This window comes from Anolis sagrei, chromosome 3 (genome assembly GCF_037176765.1).
Source record: "Anolis sagrei isolate rAnoSag1 chromosome 3, rAnoSag1.mat, whole genome shotgun sequence".
NCBI lineage: Eukaryota > Metazoa > Chordata > Lepidosauria > Squamata > Dactyloidae > Anolis > Anolis sagrei.
The window spans coordinates 142,204,839-142,227,766 of NC_090023.1; the positions used below are offsets into that span (position 1 = coordinate 142,204,839).

General features: G+C 40.0%; 1 protein-coding gene across 1 annotated transcript; it reads right to left on the minus strand.

Annotated features, from left to right (window-relative positions):
• Positions 1-170: 170 nt before the first annotated feature.
• On the minus strand, positions 171-15,440 carry RBP3 (retinol binding protein 3). The gene is made up of 4 exons (XM_060769325.2): positions 12,256-15,440; positions 7,450-7,640; positions 3,795-3,937; positions 171-2,391 (listed from the first exon to the last, which is right to left on the minus strand). Exons 1-4 carry the CDS (start codon positions 15,295-15,297, stop codon positions 2,075-2,077), a joined length of 3,693 nt encoding a protein of 1,230 aa, XP_060625308.2. The 5' UTR covers positions 15,298-15,440; the 3' UTR covers positions 171-2,074.
• Between the last annotated feature and the right edge of the window lie 7,488 nt (positions 15,441-22,928).

Genomic DNA, 22,928 nt, shown 5'->3' on the forward strand with positions numbered 1-22,928 from the left:
GAGTTGTAAGATTGTATTTTGAATAGTTATGCTATCTTCCTAGGCGAATATTAATTTCTCAGAGCAACCTCCTATTGAGCAATTTCAACGCTGATGTTTTCATGAGAAGTTCTGGGGATCTCCCATAGGCAGTAATGGTTGGGCAAATGGACTGAGTAACCACGAAAAAATGATTTGACATTTATCTGTTTTTATTTGTCAGTCTCAATAGGATTCCCACATATATATGCCAAATTATGTTTATTATTTAACACAACATTCATTTTGCTGTTTTCCAGTATTGTATCTTTTTACTTCTGTGTCTGAAAATAATTTTTATAGATGTTGGTGCTTTTTGTTTCAATCATGAATAAGTTTACAACCTATTCTAGTCACATATTTACATAGGTCTCTAAAAAGTATTGTGGTCCCTAAAGGGATGTCACATAGAAAGTGAGCTTGTTCACGGCTGTTCCAGAGATTAGAAGACAAACCATATGCAGGCAGTCTCTGAATTACAAACATTGAACTTACAAACAATTTATAGTTAAGAATGGGCGTGAGACAACAGAAAGTGAGAGAAATCTGCCCCTTAGAAGGGAAATTTACTTTTGAAAGAGTTATCATGGGGAAAAGGTGTCTCAACTGAAGCTTTCTCACCAATCCTTATCTCCAAAACAAGCCAATTTTTTTCAAAATCGAATTATTACAGGGACAGAAAGTGAAGTGAAATCTTCTGAATTGGGGAACAAACAACAAAACAAACACCACAGGGGTGTTCACCTTTCCCAAGGCTGTTCAAAGCTGTTCAAGGCTGGAGTTACACTTTAAAAAGTACTGTTTCTGACTTACACATAAATTCAACTTAAGAACAAACCTACAGAACTTATCTTGTTCATAACTGGGGATTGCCTATACAAGAAATAATATTCCACCCTAAACATTAGGGAGAACCTTTTAATGGTAATATTTTGATAGTAAGAATTCAGTTGTAGAATAAATTGTCTCAGAGGGTGATGGATCTTTGGAGGTCTTTAAACAGACATGGGATGTCAATGTCTCAAAACTGGATAATTGTGTATACCTTCATGGCAGGATGTTGGACTGTATGGCCTTTATGGTTCTGTCCAACAATGATTCCAGGATTTTCTCTAATACTGGAAATGAAGAGATTGATGTTCTTTGTGTGTGGGTATCTCTGCATAGCACTGTTTCAGTTGGTAGGTCAGAATGTTTTCAAAGACATAAGAATATTTGCAATGTTCTGTCCTTAGGTCCTGCCATGCTCCCTAATGTCCCGCAATTTACATTTGCTATGTATAACCCCAGTGGCTACTGTATCTATCCAAACTTATTTTCTGTAATTCAATGTATTACAATATGTATCAGCTACCCAGTTATAATGATTAACAATTATGTTCCTGAGTTTCTCAGACATTACTATTTAGTATGGACTTTTCCATCTAGTTTGTTACAGAACTTTTTGGGATGCAAAAGAATAGCATTTTAATTATATACATAGGAAAATACATAAATCAGGAAAGAATCAGGGGCATATGTTAGCAAGGCGAGATATAGGTGGCTATATGCTACATCGATTTGGTCAAGATATTTGCATCACTACAGAAAATGTTAACAGATAAATAGAAAATTATATAAGCAACTTGAAGTCTTCATGCAACTGTCTTCAATTATTTCTCACTAATTCTACATGAATTGTTTTTGTTTTTTTAATGTATATGCCTTGTCTTAAATTTTTACTAGGTTTTGTCATGTTATTGTCAGCTGCTTTGAATCCCTATGGGGAAAAGTTAGGATAGAAATAAAGATCATCATCATGCATAGGAGTGAAGGGTTTGGGGGTTCGGGACTATGAAAGAAAAGCTACAATTTATGGAGTGGATAATGATCCTTTTTCTTTTCTGTGTTTTCTACCTTTAGAGGTGCTACATAAAAACTCTTGCTGTAGATTTTCAAAGGGATGGGGCGCTCATTTCCTAATGAAAATAAAGGGGTATTTATTTGATATATTTCTTTCTTAATTCCTGTTTTGTACTCATTACTTCCATGAATATTTTTCCCTTCTTACCCCAAACTAGTGAAGATGTGCATTGAGCATTTCTTTTGCTTTGATGAGTGCCACCTCAGTGGAAACTTCCATGTGAGGACTCACTCCCACACCTTCCCAGCTGTCATTAACAGAAAAGACAGATCTCGACACAGGGGTTGTGATATAGAGGTTAGTGCCATCCACATGAAATGTCTGAGGTGGGTGGCAACCCCCACTGGTCTTCTGTCCAATGACGAAGGCTCTACCCAGTCTCTTCATGATGTATACAAATTCTTCAGCAGCACCAGAAGTCACAGAGCTGGTGAGGATTACCAAGCCTTTATTGAAGCCATATCTTTTACCTTCAAAAACAAAGCAAAATTGAGCAAGTCAGAAAGTTTCCTTTCACCCTGGAGTCAGAAAATAGGTGTACAATAATAGGGATGACCAGATTCCAGGCATGTAAACAAACCTAAATCCTCCAATTACATATTGTGAGTTAGGACCTCACCACTTTAGATAATTTTCCCATTTCTAGATGCTGTTAAATTGAAGTGCCTAGGTTGGCATCACATGACGCCAGCCTATGTCCGGTGGTAGCTCAATGGTCCTTGGAGCTTTTCTTAAAAAAAACTTGCATTATTTGGAGCTGGCAACCTACCAGCTCCAGCTGTATGTACATGCCTAGATGTGGGATGCCGGAAATGGGGAGGGGGAGATGGTAAAGCCTTTACCTCTGTTTATGATTGTCTGTCCTTGTTAATTATATAATGGCATTGAATGTTTGCCAAATATGTGTTCTCTAATCCGCCCTAAAGTATATTGTTATTGTTATTATTGTTGTTGTTGTTATTATTATTATTATTATTATTACTATTACTAAAGTCCAGATCAACCCGAATCAACCTGTATTATTTGTTTAATATGATGAGACCCTTAGGCTGAGATTTGTTTATGCATGCAAGTGGTTCCATTCAATTAAATCAAATATGCATTAGTGACTGCCTTATATCACATTAATATCAATGTATTTACCCTAAGTAATAAGTCTGAATTATATCCAATGTCTTAATTTTAAAATGCACTGTATTTTCCCCTTTTTCTTCCCAATAATAATCTTGTTAAGCTAGTCCCCATTTCTTCCATTCTACTGACAGGAAATGAAAGCTAAAAAGCAATGATTTAAAAAAAGCTTTGTGCAATAGCAAGAGTGAACCCTGCCCTTTAAATTTCCAGGCAAGTGCTTGGCAGTAGAATAGTAAAACTTGGGAGAAGCAGAAGAAGAAAAAGTGATTGTTCTCAATAACTCTACAGTTAATTCAGACTCTTTTTACACTGCCATATAAAATCCAGGTTATCTGCTTTGAGCTGGATTATATGGCAGTGTAGACTCATATACTCCAGTTCAAAGCAGATAATGTGGCTTATCTGCTTTGATAATTTGGTTTATATGGTAGTGCAAAAGGGGCCTAGGTTAATGCAGACCTCAGTCCCCAGGCAAGTTTATAGGAAGCAATGTATTTCTTCAGTAATTGAGTCCTCAAGCCATTTAAGGTATTCAGTGTCTTCACGAGCATCTTGAATTCAGACTAAAGTGAATAGGCAAATTGAGTTGAGTTAGATAAGATTATGTGCATAAACTGTGATTATCACATATTCTTGGCATTCTGCCGCATTATCTCTTGCAAATGATGAGCTAATGTGCTATTTTTAGTCTATCCAAGGAAAAATATACTACAACATACTACAACATAACTTTTATTACCTGTAAGCTTTGAGACGGTCCAAATATTACTGGTGGTATCATTTGGTCTGTTGTATACTTTGTCCAAAAGAATTGGATGTCCTTCGTCAAAGAAGTAGGAGCACAATAGTGGTACAGAACATGAAGGCCCCCCTATATTGTATCTGTCCAAAGGTTGAGGAAAGAGGGGAGAAATCACATTATAGTCAAACTAAGGAAAAAGCAAACATATATTCTAAAGTGTGCTGAGGAGGCATGAATTAACTATGTCTCTATGTTCAGTGAAGGGGACAAAGCTTTGGGGAAGAAGTTCTGCAGGTAGTGAGAAGGGCAACATAGATTTCGAAAAGCAGTATTGATAGAGAGAAGATTGGGAGCAGAAATAATAAGCCTGATTCTGATTGTGCATGTTTTAAATGTTCACGGATACTGTGATTCTTTTAATGCGGAAATGGTTCATAATTGATTGTATGTGCATTCAAATCACTTCACTAAACTTTAGATCAGTGTTTCTCAACCTGTGGGTCCCCAGGTATTTTGGCCTACAACTAACAGAAATCCCGGCCAGTTAACCAGCTGTTAAGTTTTCTGGGAGTTGAACCCAAAACATCTGGGGACCCACAGGTTGAAAACCACTGCTTTAGATAGAACATTTGGCTTTCCTCCTTCTTAAAATGTACATCCATTGGTCAATGGAATCATAGAATCTGAGAGTTAACTGGGGTAGTTAGGGCCAGATAGTCCAGTGTCTTCCATGCAGCTTCAGATGCAGCTACAAGTTTCCTGAAAGATGCCTACCAGTACAATGTGAATTTTATACAGCTGTGTGGAAGGGGCCAGAAAGAAGAAAATTTGGAGTAACAAAGAAGCCACTTGGAAAGCAATTCTCACATTCTTGTAATTGGGAAATCAGAAGACGCTTACTTCTTGGGAGGAGAGCAATGTCCAGTCTCGACAAAATAGTAAAGAGTAGAGACATCAGACTGGCAACAAAGATCCGCCTAGTCAAAGCCATGGTCTTCCCTGTAGTAACCTACGGATGTGAGAGCTGGACCTTAGGGAAGGCTGAGCGAAGGAAGATTGATGCTTTTGAACTGTGGTGCTGGAGGAAAGTTCTGAGAGTGCCTTGGACTGCGAGAAGATCCAACCAGTCCATCCTCCAGGAAATAAAGCCCGACTGCTCACTGGAGGGAAAGATACTAGAGACAAAATTGAAATACTTTGGCCACATCATGAGGAGACAGGAAAGCCTAGAGAAGACAATTATGCTGGGGAAAGTGGAAGGAAAAAGGAAGAGGGGCTGACCAAGGGCAAGATGGATGGATGGCATCCTTGAAGTGACTGGACTGACCTTGAGGGAGCTGGGGGTGGTGACGGCCGACAGGGAGCTCTGGCGTGGGCTGGTCCATGAGGTCACGAAGAGTCGGAGACGACTGAACGAATGAACAACAACAACAGGTTTTTCAGACTGTGTGGCCATGTTCTAGAAGCATTCTCTCCTGGCATTTTGCCTGCATCTATAGCAGGCATCTTCAGAGGTTGTGAGGTCCTCTAACGTTTTGCCTACCACAGATGCAAGCGAAACATCAGGAGATAATGCTTCTAGAACAGTGGTTCTCAACCTGGGGTCCCCAGATGTTTTTGGCCTTCAACTCCCAGAAATCCTAACAGCTGATAAACTGGCTGGGATTTCTGGGAGTTGAAGGCCAAAAACATCTGGGGACCCCAGGTTGAGAACCACTGTTCTAGAACATGGCCATACAGCCTGAAAAACCTAAAACCTAAAACAGTCCAGTGATTTCAGCCATGAAAACCTTCGACAATACATTCTTGATGTCAAATTATGGCAAACATGGAAGTGGCTACTTTGTATGCTTCATGAGATGTTGGGTGGGAACCACTTACACAAAGCTTTACCTAACACAGTAAAAGAACAAAGTCTAAAGTATCATAATCGCATTTTAATTGAAAAGTAGAGTTAGGAAGAAAGCTGGGAAACTGGGATCAAATAATGGTAGTAATTAAAATGAGGACGAGCTAATAGATTTTGGACAATTGATGAAAATCCCAATTGGTGTCCCCCAAGTGGTAACAGATGCTGATAGGAGGCCAGTCATAAACTCAACATCTAAAGGTAGAAACAAGAGGAATATGGTAGACCAGTTCCTTGGGCACGTTTTCTCATTAAATTAAAAGATCTTTGGGCCTTCCTGTCATGTACAAAATGAAGTTGCAGCCAGGTTATACAAAGACTGTATGCCCCCACATTTGCTTGTGAGAAACTTTACATGCCGGTATTATTCCAGTTTCTAATTAAAGGAGCATTGGTAGGAAAGAAGAACTTTGCAATTCCTCTTGTTCTAAAGCTGGCAACCCTCCCTCACCCCCCCCCCCCCAAAACACACCAGAAAGGAAATAGAAATACTCTGGTTTGAGAAGCCCCCCCCCCCCCTTAAAATGCAATATGGCTACTTTTCTGTCATTTGTAAACAGGGCTTCTTAAACTTTTTCCCTTTGTTTCCCCTTTTTGTCTGAGAAATGTTTATGTGACCCCAGGAATCTAGATGTATAAAATATCTCTTCTTCCTTTCCTCAGCTGTCTCCCTTCCTGTTTTGCTCCTTCCGCTTCGCCCATACACTTCTCTCCTCCTTTCTCACAACCAGCACCCCCTTCCACCTCCACTCACACATGTCTCCTTTTCTTCAACTGTCGCCTCTTCCTCCTCCTCCACTTTTACACTCAACCCACTACATGGCTAGCTGTCTCATCCCAGCTGCTTTCCTTCACCTCAGCATCTTAGGCTTGGCTTCTCCTCCTCTTTCAGCAGCAACTGCAGTAGCAGCAGCACCTCCTACTCTGCCCTGCCTTGCAGAAGTTTGGGGTATATGGGTGGGCAAGTAAGTCAGTCTCTTCCTTGGGAGGAAGGACTGGAGAAAGTGCCACCAATGTCACACATGTTACAGCCTTGCAGTTGTTGCTGTGACTCTTCCAATCTTGTGGCCAAAAGTGTTTGCACCTGCACCATTCACTTATGCAAACCCATTTGGGTCATGACCCCAAGTATAAGAAGCTTTGGTTTGAAGGGAGTTTATCCAGCCTCATAGTCATTATTACATATTCTCATGCATAAGTCTAATGTATAAGTTCATGTATAAGTCTAGAACTTCAGTCAAAAAAATCAACCCCTAAAACCTGGGTCAAAATATCCATGGGCTAATGTGAGTATTGTACTTTAACTCTAACAAAACAAACAAAAGGAACCACACTCTTCTCAAAACGGAATGGTGAAAAACAAGAGCTTAAACCATGCCAGGGGAACCTAAAAGAAGCACTAATCCCCTCTATACACAGCTTCTGATATTTTTGAATTCTCAGGTAGAGAAATGGCAATGGAAATGGCTGGCCTCGAGGCAGCTTTCGCCTCTCTTTGGAGTGATCCTCAACCTCTCTATGCATCATATTAAGATCCATAATTTTGGACTCAAAATTTGCCCCTGACTTATACTTGAGGTTGACTTATACATGAGTATGTATGGTAGTTGCATACACAGGAAAGCCCTAGATAAGTTAAACTTTTCAGATAACTTTAAATATACGGATTCCATTTTGAAAATACAATTGCTTTCACACTGTTCCCGATCAATGTGTTTGTCTCATTTTTGGTCCAGTACTCACCTCATATCTATGATTAATGCATCAGTGTTGACAATTTTATTCCACACATGTTCTACTAGCAACTCAGAGACTTGGGACAAAAGGTCACAGTATCCAAACATGTCAAATCGCAGGTAGCCAATATTATTTTCAAACACCTTGGTTTGCAAAGAAAACTTAATGAGTTCTTCTAACATTTCTGGTGAAGGGACCTGAAACAGTTTGAAAAAACAGCCATGAACTTCCAAGAGCAACAATCCAGTATATGTTGATATTACTGGTCTTACTAAAACAAAACTGGCATGGTTACAGTAAAATGTTGGACCATCAACTAGAAAGACTTGGGTTTACATCCCACAAACCTCATATTCGGTGACCTTGGATTAGGCCCTGTTTTTCCAGTACTGTATAACGTTGGTGTAAGAATGATATGGAAACAGATAGATCAATAAATGAAAAGAAAAGCACAGTTTCTTTGTGCTTAGTACCAACTAAATTCTGCACTCATCAGAAATTGTTAACTATTGATCAAGTTGGACAAATTTATGGCTTCATCTGAACTACTGTGTTCAGTTCTGAACATCTTGCATTTGGAAGGCTATAGATAGACAGTTGGGGCAGGTTCATATGGGGGCAACTCAGAATAACTGATATGGAGAACAAAATGTTTGAAGAAAAGTTGAATGGGCATTTTAAGCCTGATGAAAAGGTGGAGAACATAACTGCACTTCTTACATATCTAAAAGACTGTCATAAAAAGGAGGGTCAAAGGTTTGTTTTCTGCTACCCTTTTTAGTTTATTTAATAGATGGTGGATTTCAGTTGAACATTAGAACAGATTTCTTGACATTAAGAGCAGTCAGACAAAGGAACCAGTTGGCTAGAGTGGTGGGATCTCTTTCACTGGGTGCATTTAAAATGAGACTAAGAGGCTCTAGCTCAGTGGTTTCCAACCTTTTCTTTGACCGGGGCCACTTGAACAGGAACCACTTGGACCAGGGACTACTTTTGTACCAAAAGGATTATAAATCAGTTTTTGGTCAACTTTAGATTCAATTTGGTTATTTGGGGTGCTAATTCAGAAAATTGCATTGGATAGACTACATCAGCTCTAGTTTCTAATACAAGCCATATGCCATTTAGTAGTCGCCATCTGCTCGCCCACAGAAAACCATATTTAATAACTTAGAGGTGATGTGGTCTATCCAATGTAATTTTCTGAATCAGCACCCTAAATAACCTAAAAACGAAGACACCAAGGCGCCCCTGCTTCCTGGTGCCACATGGAACGGCTCTACTCAGGAGGAGGGGGGAGAAGAAGCAGTAATCAAGAGGCTTGTTGTTGCACCTTTCGTGGAGAATCAGTCTCTCCCCTCCTGGCATCACTGTTGCTTTGGCACTATAAGAGGGTTTTATGAGATCAGTTGCTCTTGTTACAACAGTGTAATAAAGGTGAGGCCATGGACCGTATTTTAGTTCTTGAAGACCACTGGTGGTCCGCAGACCACAGGTTGAGAACCACTGCTCTAGCTGGATTTTCTGCATTGTGTATGGGATTGACCCAATGTCCCATGGAGCTCCTTCCAACTCTATGATTCTGTGTTTCTTTTAAATTTAAAAGGTGGTTTTTAAAATGTTGAATTGGAACTGTTTTAACTTTCTAAATATTTATTTCACAACAAACAGGTTTAAGAAAAGTGGCCTGCTTTTTGGTGCTGGTGGGTGTGTGTGGGGGGGGGGGGGGGAATCTGGATTTCAAACTCCCATTTTAAGGCTGCAGTAATTAAACTGATTTGCAATCTTTTGTCATCTATACTGTCATTGCAAACATTTATACATTTACTTGGGAATTAATGTTATTTAACATAATGTAAACTATGAGCAGACATGCGTGGGATTAGACTGTAATTCAAAATGACCTTTCTGTGTAGATGAATGAATCATAGGATAGAGATCAAAAGAATCGTCAAAATATTTGAAAATGGGTTTTAAATGTTTTTTAAATATTGAAAGTCCTCACAAGAAGAATCCTGAATTGATAAGGATTATTGCATTTCAGAGCTTATTCTGTGCAAAATTTATAAGTGGTGTTTTTGTGTCACAAAATAGTATTCTCTGCACAGGAACCAGGGTTTTCTGTATCGAAATTATTACACTGCAGACATACTAATTCCTGCATAGAAAATGCTGTTTTCTGCACTTGAAATCCAGTAATTGAGAATTTAGTCTATGTAAAACTCAAAACCAGTAGTTTGCATACAAAAGTACATTTTCTGAACAGGAAATTTTCTGCATATATTACTGCATAGAGATATTATTTTCCACATGGAAAATGTTTCCTGTACAGAAAATGTTATTTTTCTACACACACACAAAGGGGAAATGCTGCACAGAAGACATTCCAAATTACAAAATACTCTTCAAAAACTGTGGTTTTAAAAAGACAACAGTAGGGGGGGGGGGGGGACAAGTCAATATCCTTCCTGAATGGTAGTGCTCAGAACTGAACACAGGTGAATCCTGGGCAAAGCAGAATTTGGGATGTTTCAAAAAGATGGATTTGATTTGAAATTTCTATTTATTTGCAACCATAAGCCAATCATGGATTAAACCCTTACCATTTGAAAAGATGGGGCATGGACCTTCAAGTGATTACTTCTATATGGGTTGCTATGAGATTTCTGGGCTGTATGGCCATTTCCAGAAGCATTCTCTCCTGACGTTTTGCCTGCATCTATGACAGGCATCCTCAGAAGCTGTGAGGTCTGTTGGAAACTAGGCAAGTGGGGTTTATATATCTGGCAAATGCCCAGGGTGGGAGAAAGAACTTTTCTCTTTTTGAGGCAAGATGCGGGTGAAACGTCAGGAGAGAATGCTTCTGGAACATGACCATACAACTCGGAAAACTCAAAACAACCCAGTGATTCCGGCACGAAAGCCTTTGACAACACATACTTCTATGTGTCTCTCCCAGTGCACAAACAACCCCTGCCTTCATTCTTCGTTTGCAGAAGTATTTTTTTAGAGTAGAATAGACCAATAAATAAAAGTAGCTTGAGTATTGCTTTACCCAACCCCCACTGATTCAGTGAATGCACTCTAGTTGGACTTAAACATTGGATTTCACCTCTGAGAGCTGCAAAAGCAAGAGAGAAAGAAGGGTCTAGTTTCACTCTTGATCTCTGTGAAAGGATTTAGGTCCTTTATGTAACCTTTCCTTTATTTTCTTGGAGAACTTCCCCTAAATAAGGACCAATATAGCCGTTTTAGAGTCTTCTAAAGCTCTAATAGACATATGACAGGGAGAACATTGAAAAGATATCATATTTTCTGACATGAGAATTGTATACAGTACATGCACATTATGTACAGTAATCTGAATAGACATTCTCAGAGAAAGAGATATCAGTCATCTCCCTCTCTCTGTTAATTTGGTGGTGTTTTCCCATCACTGTTCTCTACAGCCTAACACTATACAAGAGACATGAAACTGTGTGATATTGTTCACTATATTTGCAGTAGCCTTCACAGTTTCAAATCTGGAAGTCTTTCCTAGCTATATTGGAAGATGCTAAAGATTGAACCTGACTAGAAGCATGCTGCAGAAGACTAAATTAGACAAGACTACTACTGAAGTTAAAAATTAAATAAAGGAAAGGTAAAGGTTTTCCTCTGACATTAAGTCTAGTCAGGTCCGACTCTGGGGGTTGCTGTTCATCTCCATTTCTAAGCCGAAGAGCCAGCATTGTCCGTAGACACCTCCTAGGTCATGTGGCCAGCATGACTGCATGGAGTGTTGTTACCTTACCACTGGAGCGGTATCTTTTTATCAACTCACATTTGTATGTTTTCAAACTGCTAGGTTGGCAGAAGCTGGAGCTAACAGCGGGAGCTCACCCTGCTCCCCAGATTTGAAACATCAACTTTTTGCTCAGCAAGTTCAGCAGTTCAATGGTTTAACCTGCTGCGCTACTGGGAGCTCCTAAAAATTAAATAGCAGCTGCTTTATTCCTAGTGTAGTGATACCTATCACCATGGATTTTGTGCTCAGGACAGGATGTATAGCTTTATTTCCAGTGCAAATAGTAACTTCATGAAGTTTGTCAGAAACATAGGAGTGGAAAGGTTTACATATTCCTGCTATGGTTGTTCTGCTGCTTGGCAAATTGCTATCTACATTTTTCTTTTTAAAAAGAAACACATTACAATTATCAAAGGCAATCACCTTTGAACAAATCTTGCCAAGGAAATCCCATGATAGGGTTGCCATAAATCATAAATGATTTGAAGGTACACAATAACATTAATGCAATAGATCAGGGGTCCTCAAACCCAGGTCACAGTCCCTCAAACTGTTGGAGGGCCGGATTATAATTTGGAGGAAAAAAAACATGAATGAATTCCTGTGCACACTGTAGATATCTTATTTCTAGTGCAAAAAAACACTTAAATGCAATACAATAATTAAAATAAAGAACAATTTTAACAAATATAAACTTATTAGTATTTCAGTGGGAAGTGTGGGCCTGCTTTTGGCTGAGATAGGATTGTTGTTGTTGTCGTCTGCTTTCAAGTCATTTCAGGCTTAGATTGACCCTGAGTGAGGGCCGGGTAAATGACCTTGGAGGGCTGTATCCGGCCCCTGGGCCTTAGTTTGAGGACCCCTGCAATAGATCTCAGATGCACAAATCCTATTTCTACCACTTATGCAGGACATAAGCTTATGTATACTTGACCTTTTTCCTGATTAGGGGATATGGAGCTCTCTACTCCTATTTCACAACTCTTCCCGAAAATAACTAGTAAGTTAGACTAGTAAAAACTTACCTGCATGGGCACAATTCCTGGGATTCGGCCCTTTGAATGTTCAGGAATATGGGCTATCATCAGATGCCTATCTCCAGAAAGAGCTTTTAGATCTGCCGCTATTTTCCCAGAAAGTTCAATTTCGCTGTTGATCTTTCGGTAAGTCTCTTTGTTGGCGTAGTCAGCAAATTTGGCTGCCACTGTAGCCCCTATATCAGCAAAGGCATAGTTGTCAGCCACCAGTTTTCCAACTGCGTTTAAGACACTAGGTATTTTGGTGCGAAAGAGAATAATGTTCTGGGCTGAGGCCAGGGCTTCATTAGCCTGGGTAGTGACATGTGGCTGTACCCCAGACAAGCTCCACACTTTTCCAGAGACTGGACTAAGCACAATCTGGCTGGGAATTGAAGTATACAGTGGAGTGCTGCCCATGTTGTAAATAGTTGCAGAGAGTGAGCCACCCACAGTGGGTTCCCCAATTACTGTGGCGCGATGCAGGTCCTTCAAAGAGCGAGTAAAGGCTTCAGCAGCTGACCCACTAGCATGGCTGATTAGAATATAAAGATCTTTAGTTGAGCCATAACGTTTGCCAGATACTTGGGATGAAGTCCACACTTCAGTACTCTGAGAGGTGCTACGGTCAATGATTGTGTAAAGGTGCTGTTGAGGCGCAGCATCAAAAAAATAGGAGCAAAAGATGGGCACGGCAGTAGAGTAACTGCCAGTATTGTAGCGCATGTCAACAATCATAGCCTGCGTTTCGACTAGTTTTTCCCAAACCATGTTAAGTATTTGTGGTTCAATGGTCTTCACAGACTCTGCCTCGGCCATCATGTCAAAGCGTAGATATCCCACATTGCCTGGTAACACATCCACCTTGAAGAGAGCTTCAATTATAAAATTCAGCTCCTCGGGAGTGAGTGTCTTGTAAGGGGACTGTTCCTCTAAAGAAGGCTCAACATGACTGTGAAAGACATGCAGCTGGTGATCCCCAGAGGTTTCCTGAAGGTCATTCGTCAGCTGAGAGGCAAGTGTCTCAAAATCCACGGCTGTACGATATCCACCTTGGGCCAGTTTGGAATTCAGTGCGCTACTGACCCGTCTAGCCATTTCAGGGATAGCATAGTGAGCTTCAAGCAATTGTCCAACTCTTTCAATAAGTGACCCCATGCCTTTATGGAACTCCAACACTTCTCTTGCCTTCTCCAGAGCCTCATCGGCTAGTACAATTGAATCAGGTACCACCCCACCTCCAAGCCAGGTCTCTCCATTGTTGTCAATGAGAGTAATGACAGGCACATTAATAAGGAGGCCACAACCCCCTCCTAGTTCTAAAATGCAGAACGTGTGTGTGTGTGATAAGCTACCAGCAGTAATCTCACCAACCAGGGTGGCACGGCCAAGGGACTGCATAAGGTATGCAAATTCTTCGGCTGCTGTCGCTGTGTTGTGGCTAGTGAGTAAGTAGACACCACGCCGTGCCCCATAGGGCTTGCCTAACATTTCAGCATTACTGCTATAAACCCCGGTCTGGTTTGTGTGCCTGTTGTAGGTGGTAAAAAAGTGCACAGGGCCAGCAGAGGGCTCTTGGAAGTAGGACAGCAAGATTGGCACAGCAGTTGATGACGGGCCACCAATGTTGTAGCGCAGATCTATGATCAAATTATCAGTTGCTTGCAGTGGCTCCCAGACGTGCTGCAGGAGGTATGGTCCTAACTTTACCAGTACTGTAGCATCAGCAAACTCATCAAAGCGCATGTAACCCACATTGCCTGGTAGTACAGACACCTTGAATACAGTCATTACTAGGGCTTTCATGAGCTGTTCGTTGTTAGGCAAATCAGTTGCCATTGCAACCTGCTCATCAGTTTGCGCACTTACAACTTCATCTGAGGCAGGGACTCGTATTAAGAGACGTGGGTCTTCAGATATGGTCTGTAGTTCAGCATTGAGTTTGGAGGCCAGGTCCTTTACTGATAAGACAGAAGAAGAGTCAAAAGTGGAGAGGTGTTGCAGCAATACGGGGACTTGTTCTAACATGGAGTAATTGTTCTTTATAACACCCATCAAATAGCTCATACTGCTAGGAATAGCTTTGCGTAGAGATAGAATGGCCAGGGCTTTATCCAGAGCTTGTTCTGCTGGGATGACTACACATGGCATTACCCCACTGATTTCCCAGCTTTGCCCACTGCCACTTAAGGGACTCACAGAACATGATAGAGGTACTGTCATATAAAATTGGGAACTGCCAATCTGCATTTTCTGGGTATCCAAGGAGCCTCCTGCTGATTTTTCTCCCACTATTATTGCCCTATGCATTTGTTTGAGGATGTAGGCCACATCTTCAGCCACACCAATAGTGTGTTTGCTTATCAGCAAAATTACGTCCTTGTCTTTGCTGTACCTCACACCCAGGACTTTTGGCAAAGTCAAGATTTCCACAGTAGTATTAGAAGGCCGATTGTAAACAGTATCCACATGCAGCACCTTGTCCCCATTGTACAAATAAGAAATAATGAAAGGAATGCCTGAAACATGCCCTCCAGTAGTGTAACGCAGATCTAATATCAGAGCAGATGTCCCCAATAAGCTCTTCCATACCTTTTCTACTAGGAAAGAACCAATCTTCTGCACAATTTCCTGGCCCATTATGTAGTCAATCCTTAGGTAACCCACATTGTCATCCAGCACTTCATACTTCACTGTATGTTGGATAAGACTTAAGAGTTGCTCTGATGTTAGAGAAGTCTCAATTCCTTCCTTGGGAGCAGCGGAAGCTGTGGGTTCGTAAGAGATCACCAGCCGTGGGTCATTCAGGGCTCCTTGCACCCCAGCTGTCAGAACAGTTGCTAAAAGCTTCGGATCGGAGATGTCCAAGATCTCTCCATTCTTGATGGCTTGTTCAATGGCTTCTTGCATTCCCACCAGGTTTTCAGGAAAGCAGTAATTATCCAACAGAAGCTTGGCCATATCCAACACCAGTGTGGATTGTAACACACTGCCAGCATAGATGCTGCAACACACCAGGACTATTGACAGCAATAAACACTTTCTCGTCATTTTTATTCAGTTAAGAAAGTGCACTCTGAAATGCAGCATGAGAAAAATCTCAAGGAGTTGCAGACTGAGAGGAGCTTAACTTCCTGCTGACCTCACTGGACTGTCTGAATCAGTGCTGAGTGCCGAGCGTTAAATCTGAAAACAGAATATCCCTTTTATCTAACACTAACACTTAATCTTACTGTAACTCTTTAATCTCATTAAATGGGAGGGCATCATCCAGAGTACAGATAAAGTGCAGTTTTTTCTTGGTTGCAACAGCCATCTTACAAAACCTTCTTAATAGACCTTAGTAAACCCGATAATGTATAAGGCATTTTCTGTTCCTTACAAGACTACAGGCCACTACTTCCTAATATCATGCCTACTGCAAATTGATAATATTTTTCTTCACACTAAATGCTTGAGATAAATAATTTGGAACTAACTTATTTGTTTAATTGTTTAAATTAAATCTTACCTTACTCATTTTGTAGAATCCAAGGCAGTTTATAAATACATAAAAGGGGTACAGTTTCATTAAAGTTATTCTTTTAAGTTTTTTAATGTCAACACATCATTAAAACAATATTATTACAGTATTAAAATATAGTAAACAGGACAAAAACAGGCTTAAAAAGAGACTAAACCACCCATTAAATGTTTTTGTCACATATATAAGAAGTCAATGTTTTGCTTGGTTAAAAAGTTATTTGCTTTGTGGTGAAAGAGCCATAAAGAGGGGGGAACTGAACTTTCCATGGGAGTGAATTCCATAACCTGAGAGTTGCCGGGCTGCCTCCTATGTCCTCACAAAAAGATGCCTGTAGTAGCAGTAAGGCCGAGGGCACTTCCAGACAGTGGCAAAATGCGTGTTTTAAATCTAAGACAAAAAATCCTGGAACTGGACAGCAGGTTCACGCGCAGACCTGTCAGTCCCAAGAAATGGTCCCTCACAGCTTTCCTTTGTAGCAGATCAAGATGGAGGGCAGAAGGGGAACATCTGGGGCAGGTTCATATGGGGCCATTTAAAAAAAATCACTCATTATGTGCTGGACCTCATATGTGCACGTGCAAATACCTTAATGTAAACACAAGTAGATTTGTATGTGCACATATGAGGTCCAGCACATAATGAGTGATTTTTTTAAAAACTTAAGTTCGATCTCTCTCTTTGTCCAATTGTTAATTCAAGCTCCCTTATCAAGTTTAAAAGAAAAGGTTTGCTTTCCAGTTGTGCTTCTCTTGAGCCACCAGTGTGTCCTTGGCTCCATGTGTTGACAGCCCAATCAGCTGATCAGCTGTTTCGGGCTTTTAAAAAGTGCATAAGAACTGGAGCAGTCCCCATAGGGGGAAGGGACGGGAAGCATGTGTTTCGCATGACTGCGGAGATATAAAGTCATGCAAAGGTGCACATTTTTGGGCAGAATAAGGGTTTAAAGCACCTTTTTAACATTTGTTTTTCAGCTGTTAGTCTTATTTCGCCTCCCCCCCCTTTTAACCGTTTATGTTTGGGTTTTTAGCCATGTGTAGAAGGACTCAGAAAGAAAACGTTCCCCCAAAGATCTGAGAGAAATTTGAGTAGGCTCATTTAGAAAGATACAATCTTTCAAATAATGTGGAACAAAGATGCATAGGACTTCAAAGGTCATAAATATTACTTTTATTTCTGTTTGGAAAGGATTGGTAGCCAGAGAAGCTATTTCAACGTGGAGGTTCCCTGTAACTGCCCTGAACAATAGACTAAGTACAGCATTTTGGAATTGCTTTACTTTCTCAACAGTTTCCAAAGCTAAACCACATAAAGTGTGTTACAAAATTCAACTAGGATGTCATGGAAGCATGTGTTGCCACAACCAATTCTTTTCTAGATTAAGCTTCATTTGGTTTATCTTGATCAAGTGAATTACTAAGAACAGATATTGTTTTAGCACTGTAAAGGAGAGATAGAGTTTGCCGTCAACAACATGCTGGTGACACTCCAAAATTCTGGATGACTCCTCCTTGCATCTTCATGTTAAGCCAGGGGTCCTCAAACTTTTTAAACAGAGGGTCAGGTCACAGTCCCTCAAACTGTTGGAGGGCTAGATTATAATTTGGGGGAAAATTGAATGAATTCCTATGCACACTTCACATATCTTATTTGTAGTGCAAATAACACTTAAAAACAATATAATAATTAAAATGAAGAACAATTTTAACAAATATAAACTTATTGGTATTTCAATGGGAAGTGTGGTCCTGCTTTTGGCTGATGAGATAGGATTGTTGTTGTTGTTGTGTACTTTCAAGTCGTTTCAGACTTAGGCTGACCCTGAGCGAGGGCCGGGTAAATGACCTTGGAGGGCCGTATCCAGCCCTTGGGCCTTAGTTCGAGAACTCCTGTGTTAAGCAGACCAATGGATAGAAAAGTAATTTTCCCAGCACCGCCTTCTGATTTTGCCCCTCCAAGGAGGATTGGAACAGTACCTGCAGGTTCGTCGCAGACACCACCCCAGAAATTAATTATGGTCAATGGTATTGAAAACTACTTATAACCTGAACATTAGTAAGAACTTTCTTACCATAAGAGCTGTTCAGGAGTGGAACTCACTGTCTCAGAGTTTGGAGGCGACTCCTTTTTGGAGGCTTTTAAATAGAGACTAGGTGGCCATCTGTTGGTGGGGTGTGTGTGCTGCTTTGATTGTACTTATCCTGTATAGCAAGGAGTTGGACTGGATGGCCTTTGTGGTTTCTTCCAACTCTATGAGGCTATGATTCTAAGGGGTCATAAAGATCCACTTAAGCTACATTTTTCTGCACAAGGATTCCTAACCTGGGGGCCACAGATTGCGGGGGGGGGGGGGGGGGCAGGGTTGCATTAACAAAAGCTAGGAAATATATTTTAGCATAATTTTTGATATTATTCTAAGTTCATATTACATAAATCCATATATTTAAAATAAATTACTATTTTAATTAATATGTATGTGTTTTTTTTTACAGTTTTATAATATTGTATTCTATTGATATTGTTATTATCTGAATCTGGCATTGAATTATTGCCATAGTTTGTATGCTGCCCTGAGTCCCCCTTCGGAGTGAGAAGGGTGGGGTATAAGTACAGTAAATAATAATAATAATAATAATAATAATAATAATAACATCACACAGTCCTAGACACTTGGGAAGTGTTCGACATGTGATTTTGTGATACGAAATCCAGCATATATATCTCATTTGCTGTGACATACTGTGTTTTTGTGTCAGTAAAATAATGATAGGATAATAATAATAATAATAATAATAATAATAATTGTATGTATTACTTTTGAATCATCATTTACACTGATTTATTTAATCCTAACTCCTACCTTAACCTTAGTGGTAGGTAGGGGTACTCACCAAGATCTTGGTCTGGGATTGGGGTTCTGCTTCAGGATGTGGAGGCTATGTTTTTATGACTAAGCTCTCTCTCTTTCAGAATGACTTTTGTCCTTCCAATGTTTCAGTGAGCTTGCAGTCAATTTGCATTTGGCAGTTTGGATTTCTAAAACTTTTCTTAACAGTAAAACACTTGTACTGTTTACACTGGTGATTCATTAATGTTTGCTTCGGGATGGCACACCTATATCTACTTGCTAGAATTGGGCTAAATCCAAGGTGACTTTAATCTTCATAATTTGCAATCAATTAGGATTTACTTGTAATACCACTATAGAACATATGGTCCCTGCTTCCAGGCAAGAGAAATTAATCTCATAGACTGAAATAGAATGTGTGTGTGTGTGTGTGTGATGCACACAGGCGTAAATACACTTCGTTGTTCCTTGGCTGTCTTCTTTACTTGAGATGTTATTCATGTTGTTAGAACAGTTAGAACAGTTCTGACAGTGCCATCATTCACTAACAGTTATTAAAAACTGAGTTATTTCAATGGAATATAGTTTCAGTGAAGATAAAGAAACAGAGCATAGTGGGCCAGGTATAACATAGGTATCACATAAGGCTCCCAGAGCTGTTTTTAAAATTGATAAACCTCCAGATTACTAGGTCTGCCATTTTTCTGGCTGGAAATAAAGAGGGTAATTCTCAGTTAAAAGTATCCAGGATCATCTTTTAAATACGTTGTAAGCCTGCTTTGCCCGCCTTTCTATAGTGATGGCATTGCATGCTCCTGTGAGGTAAGAGGCTATGCTGATGGCGCTATTGCTTCTGGTAGAATCAGACTGACTTTTGCTGAAGGAGCAGACTAAGTGTGTCACATCTCTACTGGGAAACAGCATTAGTGAAGGGTGACACTGGTCGACAATCCCTCAGAGACAACAGCAGCTAAGAGGAGGAGGAGGAGGAGGAGGAGGAGGAGGAGGAGGAGGAGGAGGAGGAGGAGGAGGAGGAGAAGGAGAAGGAGAAGGAGAAGGAGAAGGAGAAGGAGAAGGAGAAGGAGAAGGAGAAGGAGAAGGAGAAGGAGAAGGAGAAGGAGAAGGAGAAGGAGAAGGAGAAGGAGAAGTACTTTATTTTTCTACCCTGCCTCCATCTCCCCAAGGCAACATACAATTAAAAACAGAAATAACATATTAAAATAGCATAAAAACAGTGGACCCATAGTAACACTTGTTACTAATGCACAAAAAAGAAGGCACAGTCACTCTCCTTTCAAAGATAATTTACCACAAAAATCCTATGATGAGGCCATCCAAAATGAAATAATAGAGCCAGAGTAGAATCACCTTGCTGAAGAACACCAAATTGCACACAGCCAAAAGTCTTTATGGTTTATTAAAAATAAAAGGTAAAAAGTTCTTAAAAATAAAGGTAATGTTTCAAAAGATCAGGATAACATAGCACTTGAAGCTTAATCCAATAGGCATCAGCAAAGCAAGACCAAAGAGAACATGACAAAGTCCTGGAACCATGGAACCATAAACACCAAGACTGCAAGGTAAATCCAGCCTAGCTCAGGCAAGCTCCTTAGGTAAACACAAAAGTTGCTTTGACAAAGATGACAAAGACCTTTGCAAAACATGAAGGCGTTTCTTTGGCCTCTGGCCTCCCTCTTGTTAGCTATCCTTTTACTCCTTCAAACACGGAATTCCAACTGGGCGGCCCTATCTCAAGTTCCCATATCATCAAGGCCAATCTGCTCATTAGCTTCAGCCAAAGAGCTATCCTCCTTCTCGAAGTCAATCTGAACCTGGCTGCTATCTTCAGTATCAACACTCTCGTGCCTTGGTGTGGGAAACTGCACTTCTTCTTCACTGTCTATAGCAGTGAACCTGAGTCCCATCATCCTCGTCAGAAACACTCTCTGATTCCAGCTGTGTCTAAACAAAATCTCAGGCTGGATGTCACTCAATAAGTTCCCGGGATACAGCAAAGGATTAGTATGAGTAGTAGGCCTATGTGATAAATGAAAAAAAGTTTCAATACTCATTACAAAATTGGGGAGGGGGGATGAATTGTTTTTGAGGGTGTTTCTGAAATTATGGGCCTATTTTTTTTGTAACTATAACAAAGTAACAAATTTTCTGTTACTTATTTGTTAAGTAATTGAGCAAGCGGGGAAACATCAGGGGCTCATTTCTCCCTCATTTTTAGAACTGCCATAAAGAAAATTGCTACAATTGTATCACACATTGTCCATTGTTAGCTCACCAAGTTTCAGAATGTTACACTCATCCACTAATATTTGAAAAAAAATTACAAACAATATTTTTTAAAAAACTACAAGAACAAGCTACTTTAATTTCAAATTCAATACACAAGATAACCAGGGCTTCAATCCCCCCAAAGTTTCAGGAAGAGTCACACATCTACTGATTTGGGGGGATTTTTAAAAGTTTAGACAAAAACATTTATCCCCCAAAGAGCCACAACAGCAATCCCCTTGAATGTCTGTATAACAGTGTGTCTATATGACACACAATGAACCATAGAACTTCAAATTAGCAAAGAGTTATACTGTTACTTGCTTACTTTAGTCCTCTTTGCAGATTCAATAATTTTATTTATTATTGTTAGACTGACTCTAAACAGCTGGCTGCAGCCTTCATTGGGGTTTTCTGATTCTGAACACTGCATTTTGGGAAATGTAGTTTAGGGCAGGGCCTTTTGAATTTCCTGACAGAGGGAGCCTCGCCTTCCCAAACTACAGTTCCCAGAATGTGGTGCTGTCAATCTCTCACCCCAAATGCCCTTCCTTATGGTGACCGGCAAGCAGCCTTAGTCTTAATTTAGACACTAGCAATGGCCTCTTTGGCTTTGTCAAAGTTGCTTAATGCTTATACTGACTTTGGAAGGCTTCCGAATGTTACAGAATTTTAATGAAAATTATTTGTGAGTGTTTTGAATCTTATTTTTTTTCTCCCTCTTTCCTACATGTTTCTTCATAGCAATTCATTTCCAAAAATCTAATGAATTACTAACAACTTACGAGGAGTAACAATAGTTTTGCACAGCCCTAATGAATAGCATTACAGAAATGATGTAACAGGACTCAAGCCAAAAAGTTTAGTTGTTGACATGCTCAGAGGTGAAAGGAAAGTCTGAAGCTGCACAACACATGTTATATGAACAACACAAATCATGAGATACTAGACACAGTAAAACAAGAAATGGAATGTATAAACATTGCAATACTTGGCGTGAGTGAGCAAAAGTGGTTAGAACTGGGACATTTTGACTCAGATTTTTACTCAGGAAATGAAAATCTAAGAAGAAATAGATGTGGTTGTCGTGAGGAAAGATGCAGCAAAAGAAATTGATCATATCAAAAAAAGACATCAAGATATAACCTCAATCCAAATTTATGCTCCAACTACAAAGGCCGAAGAAAAAGAAATTGAAAAAGTCTGTGTTGGAGTCCAGGAGGAAACTGATCACATCCTTCCTATTTTTGTTCAAAGGACTTCTTGTTCACTATAGGCAACAGAATGCAAAAATAGGAAACAGAACAAAAGCTTGTAGCAAAAAAAATTGGACTAGGATCAAGAAATGAAACAAAAGACTCACTAACTCAATGTTGTGTTTTCTTCATCACAAACACATTCTACAGGCAACACAAGAATTGACTGTCTATATGGACACGCTGGGGTCATTTTTGGCCGTGTGTTGCTCTCCAAGTTTCCAGAAACAGAAAATTGATTCTGAGCCATGTTACACTTTAGAGTGACAGTGAAGCAAAATTTCATACCAACTCTAAAATCTGTTTTGTCAGTTGCATCCTGATTTTTCCAGCGCAAAAAAAAAAATAAAATAGAACAAAAAAGTCAATTAAAATTCATTCAAATTTATTTATTTACTAGTTGCACCCACCACACGTTGCTGTGGCCAACCTTCCCTCCTTCTTTCTCTCCTTCTTTCTTTCTCTCCTTCCTTCCCTTTCTTTTCTTTCCTTCTCTCCTTCCTTCCTTCTCTTCCTCTTCCCTTCCTTACCCCCCCCCCTTTTCTTAAATTCCTCTTTCTCCCCTTTCATCCTTCTCTAATTAGTCTTGGACTGCAACTCCCAGAAGTCCTCCTGATCACTCTACCTACCTACCTACCTACCTACCTACCTACCTATCTCTACCTAATCTATCTATCTGGAGGATTGCTGGGAGTTGCAGTCCAGGAATAGGAAATTGGAAGTATGCTGGGATTGGGGTGCTCTCAAAGAAATCCAAGGAGAAGAAAGT

Bases quoted from the DNA above. Each gene is read 5' to 3' on its own strand.
- RBP3 (XM_060769325.2), bottom strand. From the start codon at position 15,297: ATGACGAGAAAGTGTTTATTGCTGTCAATAGTCCTGGTGTGTTGCAGC. The intron at 7,641-12,255 runs GTAAGTTTTTAC...AAACTGTTTCAG, and splicing joins CAGGAATTGTGCCCATGCAG to GTCCCTTCACCAGAAATGTT. The intron at 2,392-3,794 runs GTAATAAAAGTT...TTGTTTTTGAAG, and splicing joins GACCGTCTCAAAGCTTACAG to GTAAAAGATATGGCTTCAAT.